Source organism: Mustela nigripes, chromosome 6 (genome assembly GCF_022355385.1).
Source record: "Mustela nigripes isolate SB6536 chromosome 6, MUSNIG.SB6536, whole genome shotgun sequence".
Taxonomy (NCBI): domain Eukaryota; kingdom Metazoa; phylum Chordata; class Mammalia; order Carnivora; family Mustelidae; genus Mustela; species Mustela nigripes.
The window spans coordinates 83,286,919-83,309,544 of NC_081562.1; the positions used below are offsets into that span (position 1 = coordinate 83,286,919).

The 22,626-nt window shown below is 44.1% G+C and overlaps 1 protein-coding gene across 1 annotated transcript; it reads left to right on the forward strand.

Annotated features, from left to right (window-relative positions):
- The first annotated feature begins 7,065 nt into the window (after window positions 1-7,065).
- CCDC184 (coiled-coil domain containing 184) lies at window positions 7,066-9,818 on the forward strand. Its single transcript, XM_059402994.1, has one exon. The coding sequence runs from the start codon at window positions 7,979-7,981 to the stop codon at window positions 8,558-8,560; it is 582 nt and encodes a 193-aa protein (XP_059258977.1). The 5' UTR covers window positions 7,066-7,978; the 3' UTR covers window positions 8,561-9,818.
- The last annotated feature ends 12,808 nt before the right edge of the window (window positions 9,819-22,626 follow it).

A 22,626-nucleotide genomic window follows, 5' to 3' on the forward strand; every position in this document is an offset into this window, starting at 1 on the left:
AAATGAACTATTGGGGCTCCTCCTCAAGATAAAAACCTTCTGCACATCAAAGAAAACAGTCTACAAAACTAAAAGGCAACCTACAGAATGGGGGAAGATATCTGAAAATGACATATCTGATAGTGTTAGTATCCAAAATCTATAAAGAACTTTTCCAACTCAAGACCCCAAAAATAAGTAATCCAGTTAAGAAATGGGCAAAAGACACAAAAAGACATTTTTCCAAAGAAGACATATAGATTACTACCAGACACATGAAAAATCCTCAACATCACTCATCAGGGAAATACAGATCAAAACCACAATGAGATACTACCCCACACCTATCAAAATGGCTGAAATTAACAACACAGGAAACAACAGATGTTGGTGAGGATGCAGAGAAGGGGGAACCCTTCTACACTATCGCTGGAATGCAAGCTGGTGCAATAACTCTGGAAAACAGTATGGAGGTTCCTCAAAAAGTTAAAAATAGAACTATCCTAGGACTCAGCAATTGCAGTACTAGGTATTTACTCAAAGGATACAAAATACTGATTTGAAGGGGCACATGCATCCTGATGTTTAGAGCAGCACTATCAACAATATCCAACTTGTGGAAAGAACCCAAATGTTCGTCAACGGACGGAAAGATAAAGATGATGTGGTCTGTATACACAACGGAATGTTAGCCATCAAAAAGATGTAATCTTGCCATTTTCAACAAAAGGAATGGAGCTAGAGTGTATTATGTTAAGAAAAATAAGTCAGGGAAAGACAAATACCATATGATTTCACTCCTTTGTGGAAGATGAATATAGAGGAAGGAAAAAAAAAAGAGAGGAGGCAAGCCATAAGAGACTCTTAACTATAGAGAACAAACTGAGGGTTGCTGGAGGGGTGGTAGGGGGTGGGCTAAATAAGTGATGGAGTTCAAGGAGGACAATTGTGATGAGCACTGGGTGTTACATTAAGTGATGAATCACTAAATTGTACTCCTAAAACCAATAATACCCTATATTTTTACTAACTAGAATTTAAGTAAAAACTTGAAATGTGAGGGGCACCTGGATGGCTCAGTGGGTTAAAGCCTCTGCCTTCGCCTCAGGTCATGATCCCAGGGGTCCTGGGATCAAGCCCCGCATTGGGCTCTCTGCTCAGCAGGAAGCCTGCTTCCTCCTCTCTCTCTGTCTGCCTCTCTGCCTAATTGTGATCTCTGTCAAATAAATAAAATCTTAAAAAAAAACCTTGAAATATGAAAAAAAAAGAAGCCCCTTAAAAATCTGACATAAATGCATCATCCTGCCTTTTGCCCTCACAGTGGCTCAGGGAATGATACTGTTGTCTATCCTCTGTGCTATCCTTCTCTCTAGGCTTTCTTTCTCTCTCACATCTCTGTAGATTATTTCCTTTCTTCCATTAGACCTTAGATTATAATGATATCCCAGCATCACCTCCATGCTCCATCTCTAAAGAACCTTTCTCCATAATCACTGTTTCCAGTAAAGAGAATTTCCCCCAAACACTAATAAAAATCCACAAGTGTGAAGCAGAGGGGACTTAGGTCTCACAGATCTCATTACAATTAAACACCAGGAATTTCAATATTCTAATCATGTGAAATCATTTCAAAGCCATAAGCACTTTTCTCTTTTGCAAGAGGTAGATACCTCTGTGTGTCTTATAGTAAGTATTCCTTTTTTTAAAGGCCACTCAAAGGATTATTTATATGAACATAAGCTAGAAATCACTAAAGTAGATGGGTGAAACCAAAGAAGCTATGCTTCTCTCTAGGATAAGGAGGAGTTGGAGCTCTGCAGGCTACATATCCTTAAGGGTGATGTTTCTTTTCCTAGTTATGGATTCAGGCTTCATTCATTCATCTGTTAAACAATTATTTATTGAGCAACTCCCATGTACCAGGCATTAATCTAGGTGATGGAGATGTCACAGTGGACAAAACCAAACCTCTTCCCTAATGGATCTTATACCCTATTTGAAAGTGAAAGACAACAAACAAATAAAATATAGAATAACAGATGTTAACTGCTGTGGAGTAGAGTAAAACAAAGTAAAGGGACTAGAGAGTTCTGGAGTGAAGGGGATCCTTGTGCCTTAAAAACAAAGCAGGTATTGTCCCTGTAAATTGTGGACTTATGGTTGACTATAGAAGATGGGACCGTTTTCATGTAAGACTTCTTAAAACAGGGGCTTCAGGGTCTGTGTGGAAAAGTTGGGGCGAAAATCCTTCTCCTCACTTCTGCACAAGATCCAGCACTGCTTCAGTACTTTGAAATGTGGATCAACTTTTGGGGATCAACTGTGTCCCCAAAAGTTGATCCACATTTCATAGTATTCACCATCATGAATACTAGTCATGAACTAGACTATGAATACATAGTCTCTGTCTATGTGTGTTGACTAGAAGCATAACACGCCCGCACAGTTGCTGCTCAACTGTAGCTGGCAGTGCCTTGCTTATCCTTGGGATACCACCCCATGGTAAAAGGGAATTAAAAACTACTTTTGATAGTATTTTTAGGATGTCTAAGAGGTATAGAGATAGCATAACTAGATGTATCAGTAAGACCTACAAAATTGTGTTTGAATTGTCTATGATAGAATGCCTCAGACTTCCTCAAGATGTGACAGGTGAGAAGAGGCCTGGAAGTTTGCATAGGTCAGCATAAAGGAACACTGAATTTCTAAAAATTCCTCTAACTGGAAGGGCAGACATACCAGAGTCCATACCCTGTCCAGATGCTGAGACATAATTTCCTCTGAGTTGGAAGGATACTCCCGGAGAGGCAATTTGTCAAGCAAAATTGTCCCATGGCACCAAAAATTGAGAGTGTTCTCTGGTGGTAAAGCACGTCAGTGCCTGATGAAGATTGTAACTTGGGGCAAAACCAGTCCCTGGGCTGTTGGCAACTTTCTGGGGGCAGAAAATATATAGTAAGGGTGGAAGGTACATGAGACCCTGTACCAGACATCACGGTTGGCTCCAGAACTCCGAACGGCAGTTTGTGGCCAACTACCCCACAACGCTTGGACTGGAACTAGACCTGTCAGAGGGCACAGGATAAATGACTATCCAGTGAGGGGAAAAGTCCTCTGCAAGTGTTAACACAAAAGCAGCTGTTGCAGAAATGCAGAAAGGGGAGATAGGACAAACACCGGCACAACAGGTTTAATTGGAATGACAGGTGATTTTCAGTGGAATTTCAGACTCCACAAGAAGGAATTCTTGCTTTGAATAAAGTTATTATGGAAGAGAAAGAAATGTGTGGGCAGGAGATGGCCTTTTTAAGATTCCTAAAAATAGTTTGGGGGCACAGAGCAAGCAACTGAAAGTCTTGCTCTGGTTGTCATCTTCTGGTGAGGATGTGTGTTTGGGGCTCACCTCATGGCCATGTCTATGACAATAGAGCTTTTAGACTGTGGACATTTGGACCCCCTTTCCAGCCAGGGGCTCATAACAATTCGGGATCCTTGCAAACTCCCACGTCCATTTCTCTGTATAAGAGTAGAGGAAATGAGGGGTGGCCTGGGTGGCTCAGTTGGTTAAGTGTCTGCCTTCAGGTCAGATCATGATCCCAGGGTCCTGGGGTCCTAGGATCTAGCACTCCATGGGTCTCCCTCTGCTCAGCAGAGGAATCTGTGTCTCCCTCTCCCTCTGCCCCTCCACTTTCACTCACTCACTCTCTCTCAAATATATAAAACCTTAAAAAAAAAGAGTAGAGGAAATGAGCAAAACAGTTTGTAATATCAGACAAAACACCCTTCCATAATGAAAATATTTAGTCTATGCGACAGACCAAACCTACAAGTATTTTCAGTCTTTCTTGCCCTCTAGGAAGAGACTCTGTCATTGACAGCTGGCGCTCCAAGTACCTGCTCAGAATGGAGGGCAAAACCAAAGGAGATGAAACAAGGACAAGGAATTCCTTCTCATGGAAGAGAAAAAGAATATATCCAAGAGGCGAAGTAGTCAGGCAAGTGAGAAAGCCAGGGACAGACTTGAAAGTTTGGAGGTGTCTGCAGCGAAAGGAGGGGGAATGGGAGCTACAGCTATGTCAGGATGTGTGAGATGCGTAGAGAAGGAGGGAAGAAAAGTTCAAGGCGTTTTGCTTTGTGCTGAGAATGCAAATTTCTTTAGGGTTTTCCCAGAGACTATAATAAAAATAAAGTGCTTTTTAGTTTTTTGGCTGTTGGAGGTGTTTCTTTTGAATGTGATATCACGCTGAGATGGGCCCTAAGGCACCTCAATGCCATAAAAGTTACATCTGGAGAGCACCATCTGGGATAGTGGACCTTAAGTGTAGCAGTCAGCTCTGCCTTGATTTTGATCATCACTCTTGATCTGGGTCAAGACAGCATCTTCATCACAGCTGTTGAATTTATAGTTCAAAAAGTACACCAGCTATATAAAAGATAGATTGGAGATAAACTGGATGCCGGATAGAGGAAAATGCAGAAACAACTAAGAATCACAATTCTAGTTAGAATGTGATATGTGGAACTAAGTGTACCTGACCTGTATCTATGTACCATGGAATCTCTTCCACCCATTGGCTCATGATGAAGGAATAGAACAGCTAGGGTGGTTACCTGAGGATAAAAGAAAGGCAAGAAGCAGAAGGGGTTATTTATTTTTTTTCTTGCTATAGGGCATACATGCTATGTGTGAATACTCTAATGACATGGTCAGAGTACCCACTGAGCCTCCTTCTGCTTGGGATTGGATCCATTCAACAAACCCTGGGGCACTGGCATCCAGAGGTCCCAGCCCTGAAACCCCACCAGGAAACTGAGGCTTCTTTGCTCTCTGTATCTGTCCCCCTTATTTTTCAGTAGCTAGACACTTTTATTTTTCCTAGTTCCATTTCACACAGAATTCCTAAAATGATCTGGATCTGAATCTGATGCACCAATTGTCTCCTCCTCACATTTTCAAGTCCTGTTACTAGTCGACTCCCCCAGTTCCCACCTACCCTTGGCTCTCAATGTCTGACCTGGAACTTGACTGGATCAGCCACACCCCTTGATCTCTGCACCTGTTTCCCATGTTCTTTCGTGCTTCTCCAATAATTTCCCTTCCCTCTAGGCTCAGACCCCCTGTACTCTCAGCAGACTTCATGCCAGCATCTCTGGGCAGCATGATGTAATCTTATGCTGAAAGACTTGACATACATGGTATCCTCAACAATAGTGGCAAAAGCCCTTTATGATGACATAAGTCAGCTCCTAGTGTATGGGGACTATGTTTAATGTAAGAGTAATACCAAGATGGGAGTTCCTATACAAGGGGCAGGGTCATCTTTACAGGTAGAAGGCAGGGACCCACCTGAAGGCTGAGAACACTGACAAGCTGAAATCGTTCAGGTGAAGTGCTGGTCAAGAATGTGAAGTAACAGACCTAGGCAAAAAACCTCAGAAGTCCTGTCTTTTATGGCTATGGCAGAGCTCTCCAGAGAAGGATGAACAGCATGGTTGAATCCACATGCCCTGAGAACATGCTTGCTATAATATGAGATCAGAAACTTGTGCTGTGTAAGCTCAGCCGTGTGTGTGTGTGTGTGTGTGTGTGTGTGTGTGTGTGTCTTTGTTTCTAGTTTTCCTATGGTTTTCTGGTAAAGACTTTTTGTAAATACCAGCCCACTTCAGCTGTGCTTAGGAAAACCAAGGAAAAGCATTTCTGTCTTCTCCTAAGCTTTGGGAATAACCCTTGGAGAACAGGGTGAAGGTAGAAATGACAACCAAGGTGAGAGCGCCACAAGCTGGTGGAATAAAGAAGAAGGAATGAGCAAGCAAATAGGACCAAATCATTTGTTTTTAGAAAATATCATACTGTAGGGTTTTTAATTTGTTCAAGTATTTATTTTGGGAAATCAAATTTCTAATGGCTGTGTAATACATCAGCAGTGCCTTAGGTTAAACTTCCTGCTCTTTAGGTTATTTCTCCCATTTAGTTCTATTTTAATAATAGTAAAATAGACATAAACCAAACAGTTCTTTAGTGCTACAAAGGTTTCTTTGGGCTAGCCCCACTCTTATAAGAGCAGGCCACCAGGGAAATCTCAAGGTAACATGCTCAGGATGTACCAAACATTCACCCATACCTAGCTTTCCCCCAGCTTGAAGTGATACAGTTTGTTTCTCCACAAGATTCATTTCTTCGTATGAAATTCATTTTTAGTTTCTGACCACTTGGCTTCTCCCAGTTTACTAGGGTCATTACTAATTAGTATGCTGCTGCCCAGGTGCTTTTGCTTCTCAGTCTCAAGTCATCTGTAAACATATTAAAGTTTTCTTCCTCTTCTCCTTTCCCACTCCACTTCTCCAGTAGGGAAAGGAGTTGTCACAAAGGCTGAGGCACTCAAGTGTGTCTGTACATGGACACTGGGCCTGTGGAGGGGGAACTGCACTACCGCACACTGTCCCCACCCATCCCTTCCACACACGGCCAACAGTTTACCCTTTCACCTGTGAGCTAATGCAGAGTGCTATTCAGTTAGAAATAATATTTTAGATTATCCAGTCCAATCCCCTAACAGATCAGGAAAATTATTTATCCAAGTTCTCTGAATTAAAAGGCAGAAACAAAATTGAATTCAGGTCCCCAAGCATCAGCTCTGTGATGGGCTGGAGAGTTCTGGATGAGGGAATGGGAGCATAGTGGTTCCTGTTAAAAAGTATTCATTCAATAAATACATAGAGCATTTATTTACTACGTGCCAGGCACTATTTTAGCTGTTGGGAATTCCGTGATTGAGGGCGTGGAGACAAACCTCTGCCCTTAAGAGGCTTTCGTTATCAAAACTTAAGTACTTTGCTTCATCATCATGGAAAAATTCCCTGTGCCCAGGGTAGGAACGGTTGGGTCTCGTTTCCTATGTAAGGGAATCCCATCTTTCCTTAGCTTCTGTGCTATCTGCAGGGAGAGGGCTGATTTACTGCAGTAGCCAAAGAGAAAGGCGGGCACCTCCTCAGTGCCCTCCCCGCCCTCTGCACCGCGGAGGCCGGGCGGGGCCTACTCTGCCCCAGCGCGCAACCGCGCCCAGCTCAGGTCTGGGATTGTTAGCGCTGGCCTCTCTACCCTCTCTGCTTTCCTGCGGACGGCTGGAGGACAGAGTAACAAGACCCGGCTCTAGCGCCATCCTCCGAGAAAGGACTGCGGGTGGGTGAAAAATCCTTGCAAGGCGGTTGCGCTCAGGGTCTAGTACCCAGACTGGGGGAGGGACGAGTTCTCCCTGACCTGGAGGTTTATGCAGCAAACTGCTCTCTCATGCTTCCCTATTAAGCATCGCAGCTGCACGCTCTTTCCACTCAGCTGAGGCCACTGCAGCGTCTCCTCCCCTCCTGCCCCACCCGCTAGTTCAGACTCTAGAGCCCCACTGCAGCTTCGCAACCATCCTTCCTTTTCTTCTCCACTTCCTGGTTGCCATGGAGATACACGTCATTTACGTGCCGTGCGTCGCCTTGGAAACAGAGGAGCATCCGCGGCGCCGCTGCGAGACCCGCCCCTGCCACTCCAACCACACTCGCGGGCGCTGCCCGTTAATGGCCGGGGGTAGTCCCGAGCGGTACCCACTGCTGGCCTCCACCCGGACCCCTCCGCGAGAGCTTCTGTGACCCAGAAAACCAGCGGGCACTTGCAGCTCGTGGCGCCCGGAGGGAGGCGCTGACACGGGCTCAATTCAGGAGGCGAGGCAGGTCTGGGCGCTTTCGCCCCGGGGCAAGCCGGAGAGTCGCCGACTTGGGACTCTTCGCAGGGTCCTCGTCCCGCCGGCTCTTCCCGGCCTCCCCCGATCCTGCCCGCGCCCTCCGCCCGGGACTCATCTTCTCACGTCGGCTCTCCGCCCCTCTCGGGAGCCTCCTTTTCCCTCGGCTCCTCCCCGCCCCTCCGGGGACCTCTCCCCCATCCCTGTCCCTCCCCCCACCCCGGAGGCCGGGCTGGACCGGACCCAGAGCCGCCACCGCCCGCTTCTGCCATTCAATGGAGGACGGTCCGCTGGAGATCATGACCAAGGACGGCGGCGACATGCCGGCACCTTTGGAGGTGTCCACCGTGCCGGCCGTGGGGGACGTGATCTCCGGAGAGTACAACGGCGGCATGAAGGAACTGATGGAGCACCTGAAGGCCCAGCTGCAGGCCCTGTTTGAGGACGTGAGGGCCATGCGGGGGGCCCTGGACGAGCAGGCCTCGCACATCCAGGTGCTCTCGGACGACGTGTGCGCCAACCAGCGGGCCATCGTCTCCATGTGCCAGATTATGACCACGGCGCCCCGCCAGGGCGGTCTGGGCGTGGTCGGCGGCAAGGGGAGCTTCCGGGGTGCCCCCCAAGAGCCGGAGACCCCTTCGCCTGGGATCGGGGACAGCGGTTTGCTGGGTCGCGATCCTGAGGACGAGGACGACGATGAAGAGAAGGAGATGCCCAGCTCCGCCACACCCACTAGTCACTGTGAGCGCCCCGAGAGCCCCTGTGCTGGTCTCCTTGGGGGGGACGGGCCACTTGTGGAGCCCCTCGATCTGCCCGACATTACCCTGCTGCAGCTGGAGGGCGAGGCCTCTCTGTGAGGGGACTCCGAGGGGCACTACTTTCCTGGGCTGGCTTTGGGTTTCCGAGTGCATGACGCGAGGGGACTGAACGGTGCGGTGCAGCATGCTTCACTTCGACTGCTGCTCTTGTGGGTCAGGCAGAGTGACTCCCTCGAGGAAGGATTTATAGGGTGAAGGACTTTGGGAGCATCAAGAATTCTTTCTGCCTAACCAAGGGAGACAATAGCAAACTGCGGAAAGGTGAGGTTCCGGGAGAGGAAGCGCCCATCTCTGGACTCCCATCCATCCCCCTACCCTGCCCATTCCCCCTCCCCAGCCAACAGGAGAACCCCTGAATTGTGTAAATAAAATTCTGCTTTTTCTATTCTGAAAAAGGACTTATCTAGGACTATGGCAAATAATCTCTAACGATTTACCTAGAAATTAAGGAATTGGGGGTATTCTGTTCTGGCAACAGAAAATTTACCCTTCTGCTGAAATCCAAGATATTCAGCGCTCTGCAGAAGCCTCTCCCCCTCACAGATCTCTGCGGCTGCTGATTGGTAAAGGAAGCTTAAGGAGGGAACTGCAGCCCTAGGAATCTGGGTGAATGGGGTTCCAAGGGCCCCTGGGCTGGGAGGAGCTGGCTATGAATGTGCATGAAGACATAATAGCTCAACCTCTAGGATTCTTGCATGCAGAGTGGATCCTGCCTTGTCACTGACTTCATCGGGGATTGCTTTATCCACCCACTGGGGCTTAGAGAACAAAGAGCCCAGTACACAGGCAGAGACTTGGGGGTGCTCAGCAGCAGCCCAGATTTAGGGGACATTTGAGGGACTCTTGGGGGCCGCAGCCAAAAACTGTCTCTCTCCTGGCTATACCCGCTTAACTTCAGTTCCTTTTCCTGTCAATTTGTCCCTGCCCGCTGCCTCTCGGTGTTGCCTCCATAATGTCCTGTGTGTGTTATGTGTGTTGACTTGTGTAGTAGTGTGTGAGCCCTGAGGGGCAGGGCTTGTGGCTCTGGTGTTAGGTTCAGGGGGCTTCAAACCCTTCTGTGAGTCCACGGCTATCATGGCGCTTTCCCCTCTCCTTTCCTCTTTTCCCCTACAACCAGGGCATGGAGCATGTGGCTGTCCTGAGGTTCTTAACTGATGTGCCTCCCTCCCACCTCCTTAAGTAGTGACTTTGTGTGCCCTTTCTCCTCCGCTGTGTATTCCTTCTCAATGCTTTCCTTGGTGTTAACCTTAATAAAGAGGCGTCATCTCCCCTCCTTGCTGACTGGTACTAGGGGGATGTCAGGGTGGGGCTTCTGGGCCCTCTATATGGACCAGGGCTTAGGGGGGAACTGCAGGGACCATGCCTTCCCTCCTCTCTCCTTGCCTTCTGTTCCAAGGAGTTACCAACCCTGCCCTGGTCCGGACGTGCATTGCCAGCTCTATCTACTTTCCCTTGCATCCCAGACCTTGAACTCAAGCTGGATGGGGGTGGGGGGGAGCGTCTGTGTTGAGTCTTCTGGTTTTTAGTAGCAGAACTCCAGATGTGCAAGCGGCTTCAGTGAAGCGCCTGCTCCCTGAGAGATGACTTCCAAATCTGAACTGTGGAAGGGCAGGCATGACACCTGTTCCATGGGAGGGTTAGGGATTGGGTATTGTGGGTATTGTTCTGGAGGGATTGCCTGGGATCTCTGGAATAGAGTGACACATCACAAAACAGTAACTGCCTTGGGCCTCTAGTGGAGAATGCCGGTAAGGTATTCCCTGTGGAGCTTAGACTGACATCAGCTCTAGTCTGCTCCCTTGGGCTACGGAATTTCCCAGGACTGCCCTAGGGAAGACAAATGAGCTGGAGGGCTGTGTGTGTGTGTGTGTGTGTGTCCACGTGTGTGTGTGTGTGTGGGCTGTGCACATGAGTATATGTGTATTTATATGTACCTGTGTTCTTGCTGCTGGTTGCTGCGGAGAGGTTGAAAGAGCTCTGGAACCACAGATCTGAGTTTGAATCTCAGTTCCAACACTGAATGACTGTTTGAAACTTGGTTTGCTGCTTGATACTTAATTTCTGCCTGTGTAAAATGGGGACAAGAAGTTGCTGGGGATAAAAATATCTAAGACCTGTAGGAACTCTTGTGCAAATGTTAGTTTTTTTTTTTTTTTTTTTAATAGTTCTCTTGGGATGGGGGTGGTGATGGTAGTGACTGGGTCCTCTGGGGAAATAAAACAACCTAGAGAAGGTCCTAGAAGCTCTCTTTTTATATTAATCCTTCCCCATCTAAAGAACTCTTAACTTTTACGATAGCCAAATAAAGAGGGATGATGAAATTCCCAAGGTGACATGGGGCTTTTCATCATAAATGCCATGCAGTTATGGGCCAAAAAGGTCTTGGGGGCCAGCCCTGTATAGAATGACCAAAGGAAGCTTTGGTTGCCGTTGTTGGGGAATGGGTGGTGGGGTCCTAGAGAGGGCAATTAAAGTATATTTGTGTTGAAGTATCCCCAAAGGCTGGGAGATAGTTTCCTATTATTGTTCCAGCATTCAGCACCAATAACAATGATAGCTATTATTTACTGAGCACGTACCATGTGCTGGACACTGCCCAATTTCATCTCCAGTGAGATGTAAACACTATTTCTATTTTCACTTAACAGTTCCAGAAACAGACGCCAAGACTTTCTCAAGGTCACACAGCTAGTACTTGGCAGAACCAGGACTTAAACCCAGGTTTTCCGACTTAAAGAACCCTAAATTGGAACTACTGTGCTAATTGCTCTATTATTTAGATATTCAGGTCCCTTATTTCCTCAGTCAATCTAAGAGTCCTGAAAAGGAAATAACATTAGTTTTAGTCTTTTTTCATCTTCTTGATGAGAATAAGAAATTGCCGTTCAAATTTTGGTTTGTGGCCCTCATCAGAGTCTAGTGGATGATAATATAATAATGGCACTGAGAAGATGGCCTTTTGGACCTGCTCCTTGAAAGGAAGAAGCCAGTGCTCCTGGATATTCTCTGACACTGCTCCATTCTTGTGCCTCTTTCCTGTTCCCACAGCTCAGTTTCTGCAGAGTCTGACAGGAATCCCAAGGCAGCTAAGCTGTTTAGCCTCTATAGAAAGGTCTGGGTTGAGCTCTTTACCCTTTGGCCCCATTTCAGTTCCCCTTCCTATGCCCACTGTCCTAAATGTGTCATAAGTCCCTTAGCCCAAGACCTCCCAGAAGTTCTCTAGCTACTCCTCCAAAGCCCAGATACAAATCTCTGGAGAAAAAACAATTCTTCAGCTCTTTAAAGTTACCTCCCCCAGGATCTCCTTGGGGTCCAGCACAGGTTGGCCTCCCACCACCTTATTTCTCCCTCCTCCCTATCCTTCCCTTGCATTTCCCCTTTGGGATGCTCCTGATGAGTGAGTCTCAGATGAGACATCTAACCTGGGACTTATGGACAGGGGCATTATTGAACTTCCAGAGGCCATAGCCTCTTGAAATCGAATGCAAAAGTGTGTAAGTATGAACATTCTCTAGAGACTTCTTTTGTTTCAGCTTAATTCTTAAAGGTGAGAATTAAGAAAAAAGGATCGCAGAGCTGAAGAGGAATGAAACTTTTTAGCTTGAAGAATACCAAGCCAGAGATGACCCTGCTGAGCCAGTACTGTATGGCACCCCTGCCTCCTGGGGCTTCCAGAGCATTTGCCACAGTGAATTGAAATCTTCGTATAAATCTGACTATTCACCACCTATTCAACAAATTCAAATTATATCAACACTTGTGCTAAGAATCCTGTCTCCCATTATTTCCAAGTCTTTTTGTACTTGGGAATTTGCCCGAGCACTGCTGATGAATATGGGTGAAGAGGTGCACCTCATCCCCCAAAAGTTCAGCACTGCACTTTATGTCTGCACCTAACACCACGCTATGTGTAACTCGTCATAACTCTATTTCTGGCACTTCTATCTCTCACCAGTCTAAGGGAAATCTCTCAGGGTTAGCTCTTAATCTCAAAATGAAAAGACATACAACTTCATAGAGATAAGCTACAACTATCACCTGGTACAAGTAAAATCTGTTCTAGAGAAATAATTATTTTTAGAAGAGATGCAAAATGGCCTCTAACGTAACTATGCACTTTTATGTGGCCTCAGAGTCAACTTATGGTCTCTGCTTGATTATGTGTAATGAAATGGCTCCCGGAGAAGTTTTCCCAGAACTAAGGAACAGTACAATACATGTAATTCTATACTTCTGGCAAGATGGACAACAGCTCGCGTCTTTGAAAAGGCAGGTTTTCTAGGCATCTTTCCACATGTACATGACTAGGGATAGAAATTCAGCCAAGATATTCTCGACAGTAAGAAAGGAAATAGAAGTATTAAAGGAGTAATCACCAGTCTGTTATCCCAACTACCAGTTCCCCTAACTTCCACATTGTCCCCAGAAGGTGGATTCCCTCACAAAAACAGCCTCTCTACTTGGAAGCACCGTGCTTCTAAAAGGCAGTCTGCTCTGTAAATGGTGCTGTCTTGGCGCCACCTAGTGAAAGATAGGGTCATACAAGGGGACCCTCAGTGAATTCATGGCTTTCAATTCAGCAAGCGCTACCAACTGCTTACTAAAGGCCTGGCTCTTTGCCAAATAGTGGGTGGCCAAGGAAACAATAAATAGAATGTATTTGAGCAATATAAAAACAAACTGCAATAAACTCCTGACTGGTCTCCCCTGGCCTCTCACACACCTGTAATCCTGAAGATTAGTCTTCCTAAACCACAGCTCTGAGCACTCATTCTCCTCAGAAATCTGCATCATGTCCCCATTACTTCCCGAATTAAGCATAAAATCCAGTGGTTGTAGGAAGTCAAGGTTCCCTTGGATAAGACCTTGACATACTTTTTTAAAACCCATACATTTATTTCCTAGGTACATTTTCTAACCAACCTTTCCATCTTTGGAAGCCTATATCATCCAGTCAGCTAGAAATGATTCCCAAGGGTATCCCAGTTCTTTTAAATCTCTGGACCAGTAGACAGAATGAGTCCCTCCTGGTCCTTGATTCTCTTCCCACCCTATTCTGTTTCTGCCTGTTGGAATCCTACCAATTCTTTGTGGCCCTTCTCAAATGCTACTACTTTCATGGAGCCTTTCCTAATATCTCTTCCTCCTTTAAATACCCAAATCTTGGGGCACCTGAGTGGTTAAGCCTCTGCCTTCGGCTCAGGTCATCATCTCAGGGTCCCTGCATCTGGCTCTCTGCTCAGCGGGGAGATTGCTTCCCCCTGCCTGCCTCTCTGCCTACTTATGATCTCTCTGTTAAATAAATAAATAAATAAATAAAATCTTTAAAAAAAAGATCTGCCTGCCTCTCTGCCTACTTATGATCTCTCTCTGTGTTAAATAAATACATAAAATCTTTAAAAAATATCCAGATCTTACTTCTTTTGGGGACAATAATTATATTTTTTCTTACTTATGTTATTTAATGTGCTTGTTATTCTCTCTTCTAGCTTATGAATATCTTGAAGGCTGGAACTTCTTTCTCATTTTTATAGTCTCTTAAGTATTTACTGTATTTTATTGACTTTAAAGCACCATCAATTGTGTAGCACATCATTTTAGGTATTATAAAAAAATACTGTCAACTAAACTTTATCACTTTTATTTTAAATTTTCAATCTGTTTAAAGAGCTCATTTAGACTTATTTAGAAATAGAACTTTTTTGTATCACTATGATGCACACAAATTCAAAGTCATTATGGAATTCTTATAATTTCTTCATATTGAGTCTAACACTTATGAATCACTTTTGACTCAGGGTTGCTGATGTCTGTATTTTTCCAAACATTTATATTTTCTGGGTCATTTTGAGTATTATTGAAGCAGCATTTCTTAAAAAAAAAAAAAAAAAAAAAAAGAGCTTCACTGTTGTCTTTGGCAATTTCTTCCAGGCCACAAACCTATTCGGCAAGTTTTAAAGCTGGGACTTTTTTGATCTTGCCAGAAGTGTTCAAGGAATATGTTCAGACAACAACCAGGACTAATATTCCTTTGAATGGTCCTTGAATGGTTAATTAACGGAAACATCTGGATTGTGGATTTCCAGTCATACTACCTAGAATAACAACGAGGCTCAGGCATGTGTAGGCAGTGGCAACTATGTCATAACTGCTGTTTGGCCAACAGTAATTGTAAGATGACATTGATTACTGATTATAAGACACATCCCATTTCAGAAATGCTAAAATGGGGATGGGGGAGAGGGAGAATGTTTGCAAATGATGAAATTGGTAGAGTGGAAACTTTCTCATAATAGGCAGGAAATGAATGTTTGAAACTTAAATACATAAATGAGTACATAAATGAAAAATTATAGGATTTTTAGATCTGGGAATAAAAAAATGTGTTCCCATATCTTAGAATCTTCAAAAATGTTACTGCTGAAAGAAATCTTAGTGATGATCATATAGGCTTTTTATATATAACTCAGATGTCTGAAGAGACAGCTTTATCTCTTAAAGTATCTGATTAAATTTGCCTCAAATTCCAATGCTAAATTCTGAGAATTCCACAGCATTCCATACAATTTCTATTATATCTTATGGTTTATTGTGCTTCTGCTTTTTTCTGCATCCACACACCTGAGTCCATGCAAGCCACCTTAGTTTGATTTCTTATCAGCTCTGGGACACATAAAACAGACCAGCCCATTCACTGGTTTCAATAACAAATATAACATTACTAGGCATTTAAAAACTTTTACTATAGATTTGAATTAAAAAAAATAGAGGGAGGAGTGGTCACAAGGAAAAGTCCCACTGAGGAATTTCTGCCTTTACAGGCTCCTCCACCCTATCCCACCTTTACTCTCATCCTCCTCTGGCCTGCTCCCGAGTAACAAGCAAATTCTTTCTTTTATTCTGAGAATAGTTTCTCTCCATTTAGTCCCCTCAGTGGGGAGAAATTTACCTCATATCTACCCTAAGTACCTTATTAAAAGGTATAGTCTCCTACAGTGAATATATGTGATCTCATTGCATATAATTAAGAAATAGATGAGATGACATGCCCAAAGTTGTACAATTAACGACAGTATTAGGAGCAGAATCCCATTTGTCTAAATTATATAAATCCTCCCTTTGAATGATACTGTGCCTTGCTTTGTTTTAAGTGGTTATAATATACTAAGGGAAGCTTATGGTGGCTCAGCTTCAAGAGTAAAAAGGACAAGTCAACATTCCTTTTATAGCAGGTGAATAATTCTTATAAGCATGATGGAAAGAAGACCTCCAAGAACAGAACCACGCTGAGTCAATCTGCCAGCAAGTATTTCCCATCTGCCTACTGTGTATCATGGAAGGTGGTAGGCACTGGGGCAGACTCAAAGAAGTCATGGCCTCTGCCCTTAAATTGCTCACAGTTTAATGATAAGGGAATGGTGTGTTCTTGAATTGGGACAGAGTGCTTCTCAGAAGATTGAAAGGAAAATCTGTTTTCTGTAAGCATCGTCAACTGAATGAAGAGCAGTTTAATTTTAAAATGGGAATGGGGTGTGTGTATGTCCGTGTGTGTGTGTGCGTGTGTGTGCTGGGGGCCAAGTGGTGGGAAAGACAAGGTAAAAGAAAAGAAATGCTCAGAAAACCCACAAAATTTTATACGACAGAGGACATCAAGTATGACATTGGAATAAAAGCAGTAGTTGAGTTGGCATCTCATAATTCTCTGGAGAAAGTAAGTTGAAAGGGGCTGGGAAAAAATATTTATGGCCTCTACACCAATGCAAAAAGTACAGGTAATATACAAATAGAACACGAGATTTTATACAATGGGGAAAATAATTTCTCACAGATATAAAGAAACTTGTTAGGATGGGACTCATGACTAGAACATGGCAGTGAGAAAAGGTGAGTAACATTGTTCCAAATAAAAAGAACTGGTTTCTGATGAGCACCTGGAGAGGGAATGGCAGTCACATGATACAAACTGCATGTCTGTGGGGACAGAAATGGCTTCTTTGCTGTGATCTAGGGAAAGTCAGTATGTATAAGCCCCTACTCTTAGCATTTCTAAAATTCAGAAAGGAAAGGAGGAAGAAAAAGTGTAAAGACCAAAGGAAAGAAGGAAGGAGACAAAAGACAGTAAGCAGGAGGAATAAAATAAAAACGAAAGAAAATGATAAAAGGAAAGTCAGAGTAGCACTTTACATCATGAAGATACTCTTAGATGGGATTTTATATCTTTGAGAATGGACACAGGAAAGGAATTATTTAGGTGAAGATAAAAGGAGAGGAAAAGAAGTGACATCATCATAAAAATGTCTAGTCTGCCCAAACAGATAAACTGGATTACAGACCCCAGGAATAAATCATGAAATTGGCACAACGAAGTTGCAGAAGTTGATTTAATGTAACATAATCCTTCAGAAGGAAGAAGGCGGCAGAGCTAAGATGATTCTAGATCTAATTCTGATCCACAAGGATGGAATTGATTAGCAAAATGAGGGTGAAGAAGATCTTGAAAGAAAGTTAACTATGCCATTTCGGTTCTTCCTGATAGTCAAGGAGGTCAGGTGAGATGCAGTCCAGAGCTACTGAAGTCTGACTTCACCTAACTAAAAGATATGATTTTCATAGCCTGCAGCTCTAAAGGGGGAAAAGGCTCAAGGAAGATGGTGTTCGCCTAAGAATGAAATTTAGTCAGTGTAATTACTCTAGAGTCCAGTGATGAGGACTGGATGGAATGACCACAGGGACCTTGCCATTAAACTCAGATTTAGAGATGCGAGGCAGAGAATAGGCATAACTAAGAGAGTAGTCCACATATTTCGATACCTTCAAAAATACAAACATAAGGCAAAAACTGGGGGATTTAATAACAAAACAAAGATTTATGTTCTACAAAGGGCACCATGGACAAAGCTAAGAGGTAGATGGCAGAATGAAGAAAATAATTTGCTTTGTCTAAAACTGACAAGGATGTAATATCCTAGGACTATATTTGGAACTCTTGCAAAAACAGGAGAAAGACAGCAACCCAATTAAAAAAAAAAGGTGCAAAAAATATCAACAGGCAATTTAAAGAATATATAAAAGCTAATATGCATATGGAAATTTAATCAAAACCATTAGTAATCAAATATGAATTGAACCAACAATAAGAAATTAGTTTATACCTATCAAACCAACAAAAACTAGAAATCTAGATTACAGATGTCAACAATGTGGAAATCTGCTGCAAGACTTCTTTCTACCACTTCTAAAAGCGAGCTGGCATTACTTGACACATTAAATAGACTCATACCCTACAGCCCAGCAGTCCTTTTCTTAAGTAACATAAAACGAATTATTTACAAGTTCAGAAAGGGACTACAATGAGGATGTTCATTGCAGGGTTATTTGCAGTGACATGGGCAATGAGTGTGCTCATCACTGGAGGAGTCGATGAGTACAATGTGGCAAATGCACACCATGAAATACTAGGCATCAGGTGAAGTAACATTAAATGTCAGCATCTGGCAAGATGGATAGAGATAAAAAACAGTGCTTAGCAAAAAACATAAAACACAGAAATAGACATATAACTCAGTAGTTTTGTAGTACATTTAAAAATAAATGCCTAACGAATAACTATTTTCTATGAACACATTTAAACACATTAGAAAATTAACTATTGTTAGGGCTGTGGATGGGAGTGGAGATAGAGTGTAATGACAGAATAAAGAAATAAAGATTTAAACAAAAGGGCTTTTCCTTGCAGCAACAATGATGGTGTATCATGAACTGAAGAGTATGATTAATTTGATCCTTCAAGGGACAAAAACTTCAAAATAAAACATAGAAAAGCACAAATTTATCAGCGCCTAGACCATGAACAGAACAACACTTAGAAAAGGAAAAGTTGAAATGAAGAAAAACTTGTAAAAATACTGACAGCAAAATGGACTCATTATTTGAAAAATAACAAAGAACAGATATCTCTGATGCTCTGAACACATGGGATGCTATTTAAATTTAGAGAAAGTAAAATTTTTGGAGACACTGACTTACACATTTGAAATATTTCTTTTAATCCCCATAACCACATTGAGGTAGGTGTTACCTTAGTAATATCTTTTTTCGTAATAACTTTTTTGGTTTCAAGAAATATAAATCCATCTGTAGTAATTTTGAGGAAGAAAACTTTATTGTAGGATGCAAGTTTATCTCACAAAACCCAAGAGCAAGAATGCAGCTGGTCCTCCAAAGCTGACTGAAACCAGGGCAGCAATTATCTCAGGCTCTTTTTCTGAAAATATGGTCTTCTATCTTTGCTTCTCTCTGTCCTCTGACTTCAACCTATTCTCCCCGCCTGCCAACTTTCTTTGCTTCTTCACATACATGGAAGAAGACAACTGCTCCATAGCTCAAGTGTTTGCCTGTTCTAGCCCAGAAATGACTAAACCCACAGCACACCAGGAAGGAGGACTTAATCTAGCTTTACTGCACTGCTTGTGGTGATATTGGTGGTGGTGGGTGTTCCATGATACTAACTTGGTTGCCAGGGCTCACCGCAGTGGGAGAAAAAAAGGATTCTTGGAGAATGGGCTGTGTGCTATAGCACACTCTAAAACATCTACCACAACTAATAGGACTGCAGAACAGGTGCCAAATGAATATGAATAATAAGTGACATGAAACTCTGTTTTCTCTAACTTCAAAGCCCATGTTTTCTCTACTACATCATACAGCCTTCCAAATGTTTGAAATACCTGTTTTCATTGCCTCAGTAAGAGAACAGTCTTCTATTAGGTATCCCAGGAAACAATGGCATTCTCAAATCAAGACATTTTGGAAGTTTCATAAAGAATTATTTACAACAATGTGAGCAGGGTGCAGGGAAATTGCTAAGGGGCCACAGTACCCCAAATCTGGTATTAAAAGGGCTAAGCCTGAAGAGTTAATGGAGGTAGCAGTTCTAAAACTGAGAAACAGAGAACTAGGTAGAAAAGGTTACATGACAGGGGCTGAGATCTTAGAAAGGGACTCAGGTGAGCTTGTCACAACCCCACAGGGAGCTAGAGGATTAATCAGCCTAACCTCACATTCCTACTTCCCTCCAATCTTTGGCCTAGACTACTCATTGGCTGATCCCAATAGAAAGCTAGTGGTAAGGGGATCTGTTGACATGTTTCCATGCAGGTCAGCTTCCCAGGCCCAGAGCTGCGTGGATAAAGAGGGCCAGGATAAACTGATCTGAGTAGGCAAATTAATATCTTGGTCTGTAGACTGTAGTCTGTAGACTGGAAAATAAAAACAAATGTGCAATCAGATTGGAAGTTCAAAAAGATGAGATTTTAAGAGTGCTCCTAGAGGATCTGGACTTGTTTAATTTTCACGTCCTGGGTAAACCATGTTTCTATGTATTAAGGTGGATATTTAGCTTAGGTCACTAAAAATGAGTGCTTCAAGGGTGGGAGGCGGGTGTTCAAGGCTCTGGACACTCATACTCTACACCTACTAGAAGAGCTTTGTCATTTGGTTAATACATCAGCATTCTGCTTAAGATTTCATTGAGAAAATAGCGCTACAACACCTCCAGATACTGTGCTAAAATAAAACCTCACAAATGAATCACAAACTAGTGGCGACGACAGAAAAGTAAATGAGAGTACAGGATTAGGAAAATGCACAGGTTATGCAGGAACTCCAAATATTAAGTCCAGTGAACCCAGAAAGGGGAAGCGGTCAAGGAAGACTTTCTGGCATAACTGCAAAGGGTAGGTAAGGATGTTCCGAAGACAATGCGCTGTCCCGGAAGGAAGAGAAGCTCCACAAGTGTTCAGTTCGCTAAAAGAGGAGTTACCACCAGGAAAGAACTAGGCTACGGACCCGTGCTCAAGTCTAGGAGGTACGAGGACTCGCTGTGATTGGCAAAGGTCTCCGCTCAGCCCTGCCTCCAGCCTGGTTCCGCCGTCATCCCAGCCCAACCTCAACTAAAGGGGCTCTACCTATCAACAATTCCACTCAGCTGCGAGGAAATCCTAGCCCTAAAACCCGCGTCTCCAGCATGACAGGTTGCAGCCCAATCCCCCCAAAATAGCTCGTGTTTCCTGGAGGTGTTGGCCTTAGCGGGGTCCCTCCCGCGAGCAGCCAAGGAGAAAGCGCTCATTGGTTGCGGTAACGGTGATCCGAGAGGCTGCGGAAGGCTGATTGGCAGTTTTTTTTTTTCCCCCTAGCGCGGGCCACGCCCATCTCCTCCCCTCCTGCAATCGGCTGAGGGCCCGAGGCCTCATGGGTAGTTTGGGCGTGTAGCTCGGAACAGTTTCGGGAGCCCCGGTGTCGGCTTTAGCTGGGAGGGAGCGCCCCGTGAGGTCACAGCCTGAGGGCGGGTTGAGGTGGGACCACAGCTAGAATTCCTGGGTTGCTTGCCCACATTCTCAGGCCGGGGGTGTGCGGCCTCCCACAAGTGGATTTGCATCTGGATATACGAGAGGGCTGGGACGGGACGCGCATTTCAGGGAGACCGTTGCATTCACAGACGTTTTCGCGGTCCCTGGGGGCTTTTTATGTGCCTCGGGATCCAGGGTCCATGGCTGAGGCTGCGGCAGGGGAGATCCGCAGGGCGGCGGCTCCTCGCGCCCGAGCGCATCCCGCGCCTTAGAGCTCCGCCCGCCCGCCAACCCCTGTTCCCATTCCTGTTCCCGACCCCGCCCGTCCAGGGTCAGTTCATGCCAGGTGCCCGGTCCTCCCGGCCCCAGGGCATTGGATGAGAAAGTGCTTGCCCTTGAGAAAACAATTTTAGATCGCTCAGCTTGATTTTACAACATTCCTGGCCACGCTCACCATCCGCCATAACTGTCTAAAGCATTTCAACCAAGGTAGCTCCTAGGTAGCATTCCTATTTCCTAGTCTCTATTGACGGGTAGGGGCCCCAAATCAAAGGGTATCTTGCTCCAATTGCAAAATTACAACCTGTAAGCTTACTTTTCCTTTGAGTAAGACCAGTCACCACACAAAGGTGGCCCTACTGCAGCTCTTAGTAACTCCAGCCACTTGTTTCAGTAGAGTTGAGTTCAACTTCCTATTGCAATAATCTCTTTCTCTTTTTTTTTAAGATTTTATTTATTTAACAGAAGAGAGAGAGCGCACAAGTAGAGGGAGCAGCAGGCAGAGGGAGAGGGAAAGGCAGGCTCTCCACTGAGCAGGGAGCCTGATGCAGGACCTTGGGATCATGACCTGAGCCCAAGGCAGGCACCTAAGCAACTGAGCCACTCAGGCATTCTGCAATAGTCTTAAATAAAGTCTTTCTTTCATGCTTAATTTTGTCTATTTAATTTGCCTAGTGTAACTTCTCTTTGATAATGAAAATTTTATGTTCTATGTTTATTGTTTCTTCTCAATTACACAGGTATTTAATTTCTTCCTGCTGACTGAGAAGGCCTTCTCACATGACCTTGGATATCTAGAGATTAACCAATTTGGATTCAAAAGATTACAACCTTGTGGAGTGAAGCTACCACTTTAAAGTCATTGCAGAAAGTAGTGTGATAAGTATGATGTGGAAAGGGTAGTATATCTATTTGAGGGAATCCTAACTGAGGTGCATTTATCTTACAGAAGTGGCACCAGGAAATAAAGAACAGACCTGTCCCCGTGTCTTTCCTTTTTTTCTCTCTCAGATTAAAAAAAAATTATTTATTTGAGAAAGAGAGACAGAGATAGTGAGAAAGCATGAGTGGGCAGGAGAGGGAGAAGCAGGCTCCCTTAGTAAGGAGCCTGACACGAACTTGATCCCAAGACTGATCATGACCTGAGCCCAAGGCAGACGCTTAACCAACTGAGCTACCCAGTGCCCCTGCCCTGTCCCCTTTTCTATTATTATGAAAGAGAAAAAAAAATGCAATTTTCAAAGAAAGGGAATGGCTAAAATATAATCACCTCTCAAGAGATGCTAAATGTGGTTAAGGAGAGAAGCTAGAGGAAGTGAGAGAGGTCAGGGTTGGTATTGGAAAGGCTTCTGCAGTGGTAGAGGTAATGTGGAGAGGTATTCCTTAAAGCACAGGAAATGAAATGTATCCATTTGAGATGGGAAGTTAAGGTGCAGTAGGACTGAGTTGGAATGAAATGAAAGATGGTTGGGGAAAAAG

Excerpts from the sequence above, each read along its gene's own strand:
- CCDC184 (XM_059402994.1), top strand. The coding sequence starts at position 7,979 with ATGGAGGACGGTCCGCTGGAGATCATGACCAAGGACGGCGGCGACATG.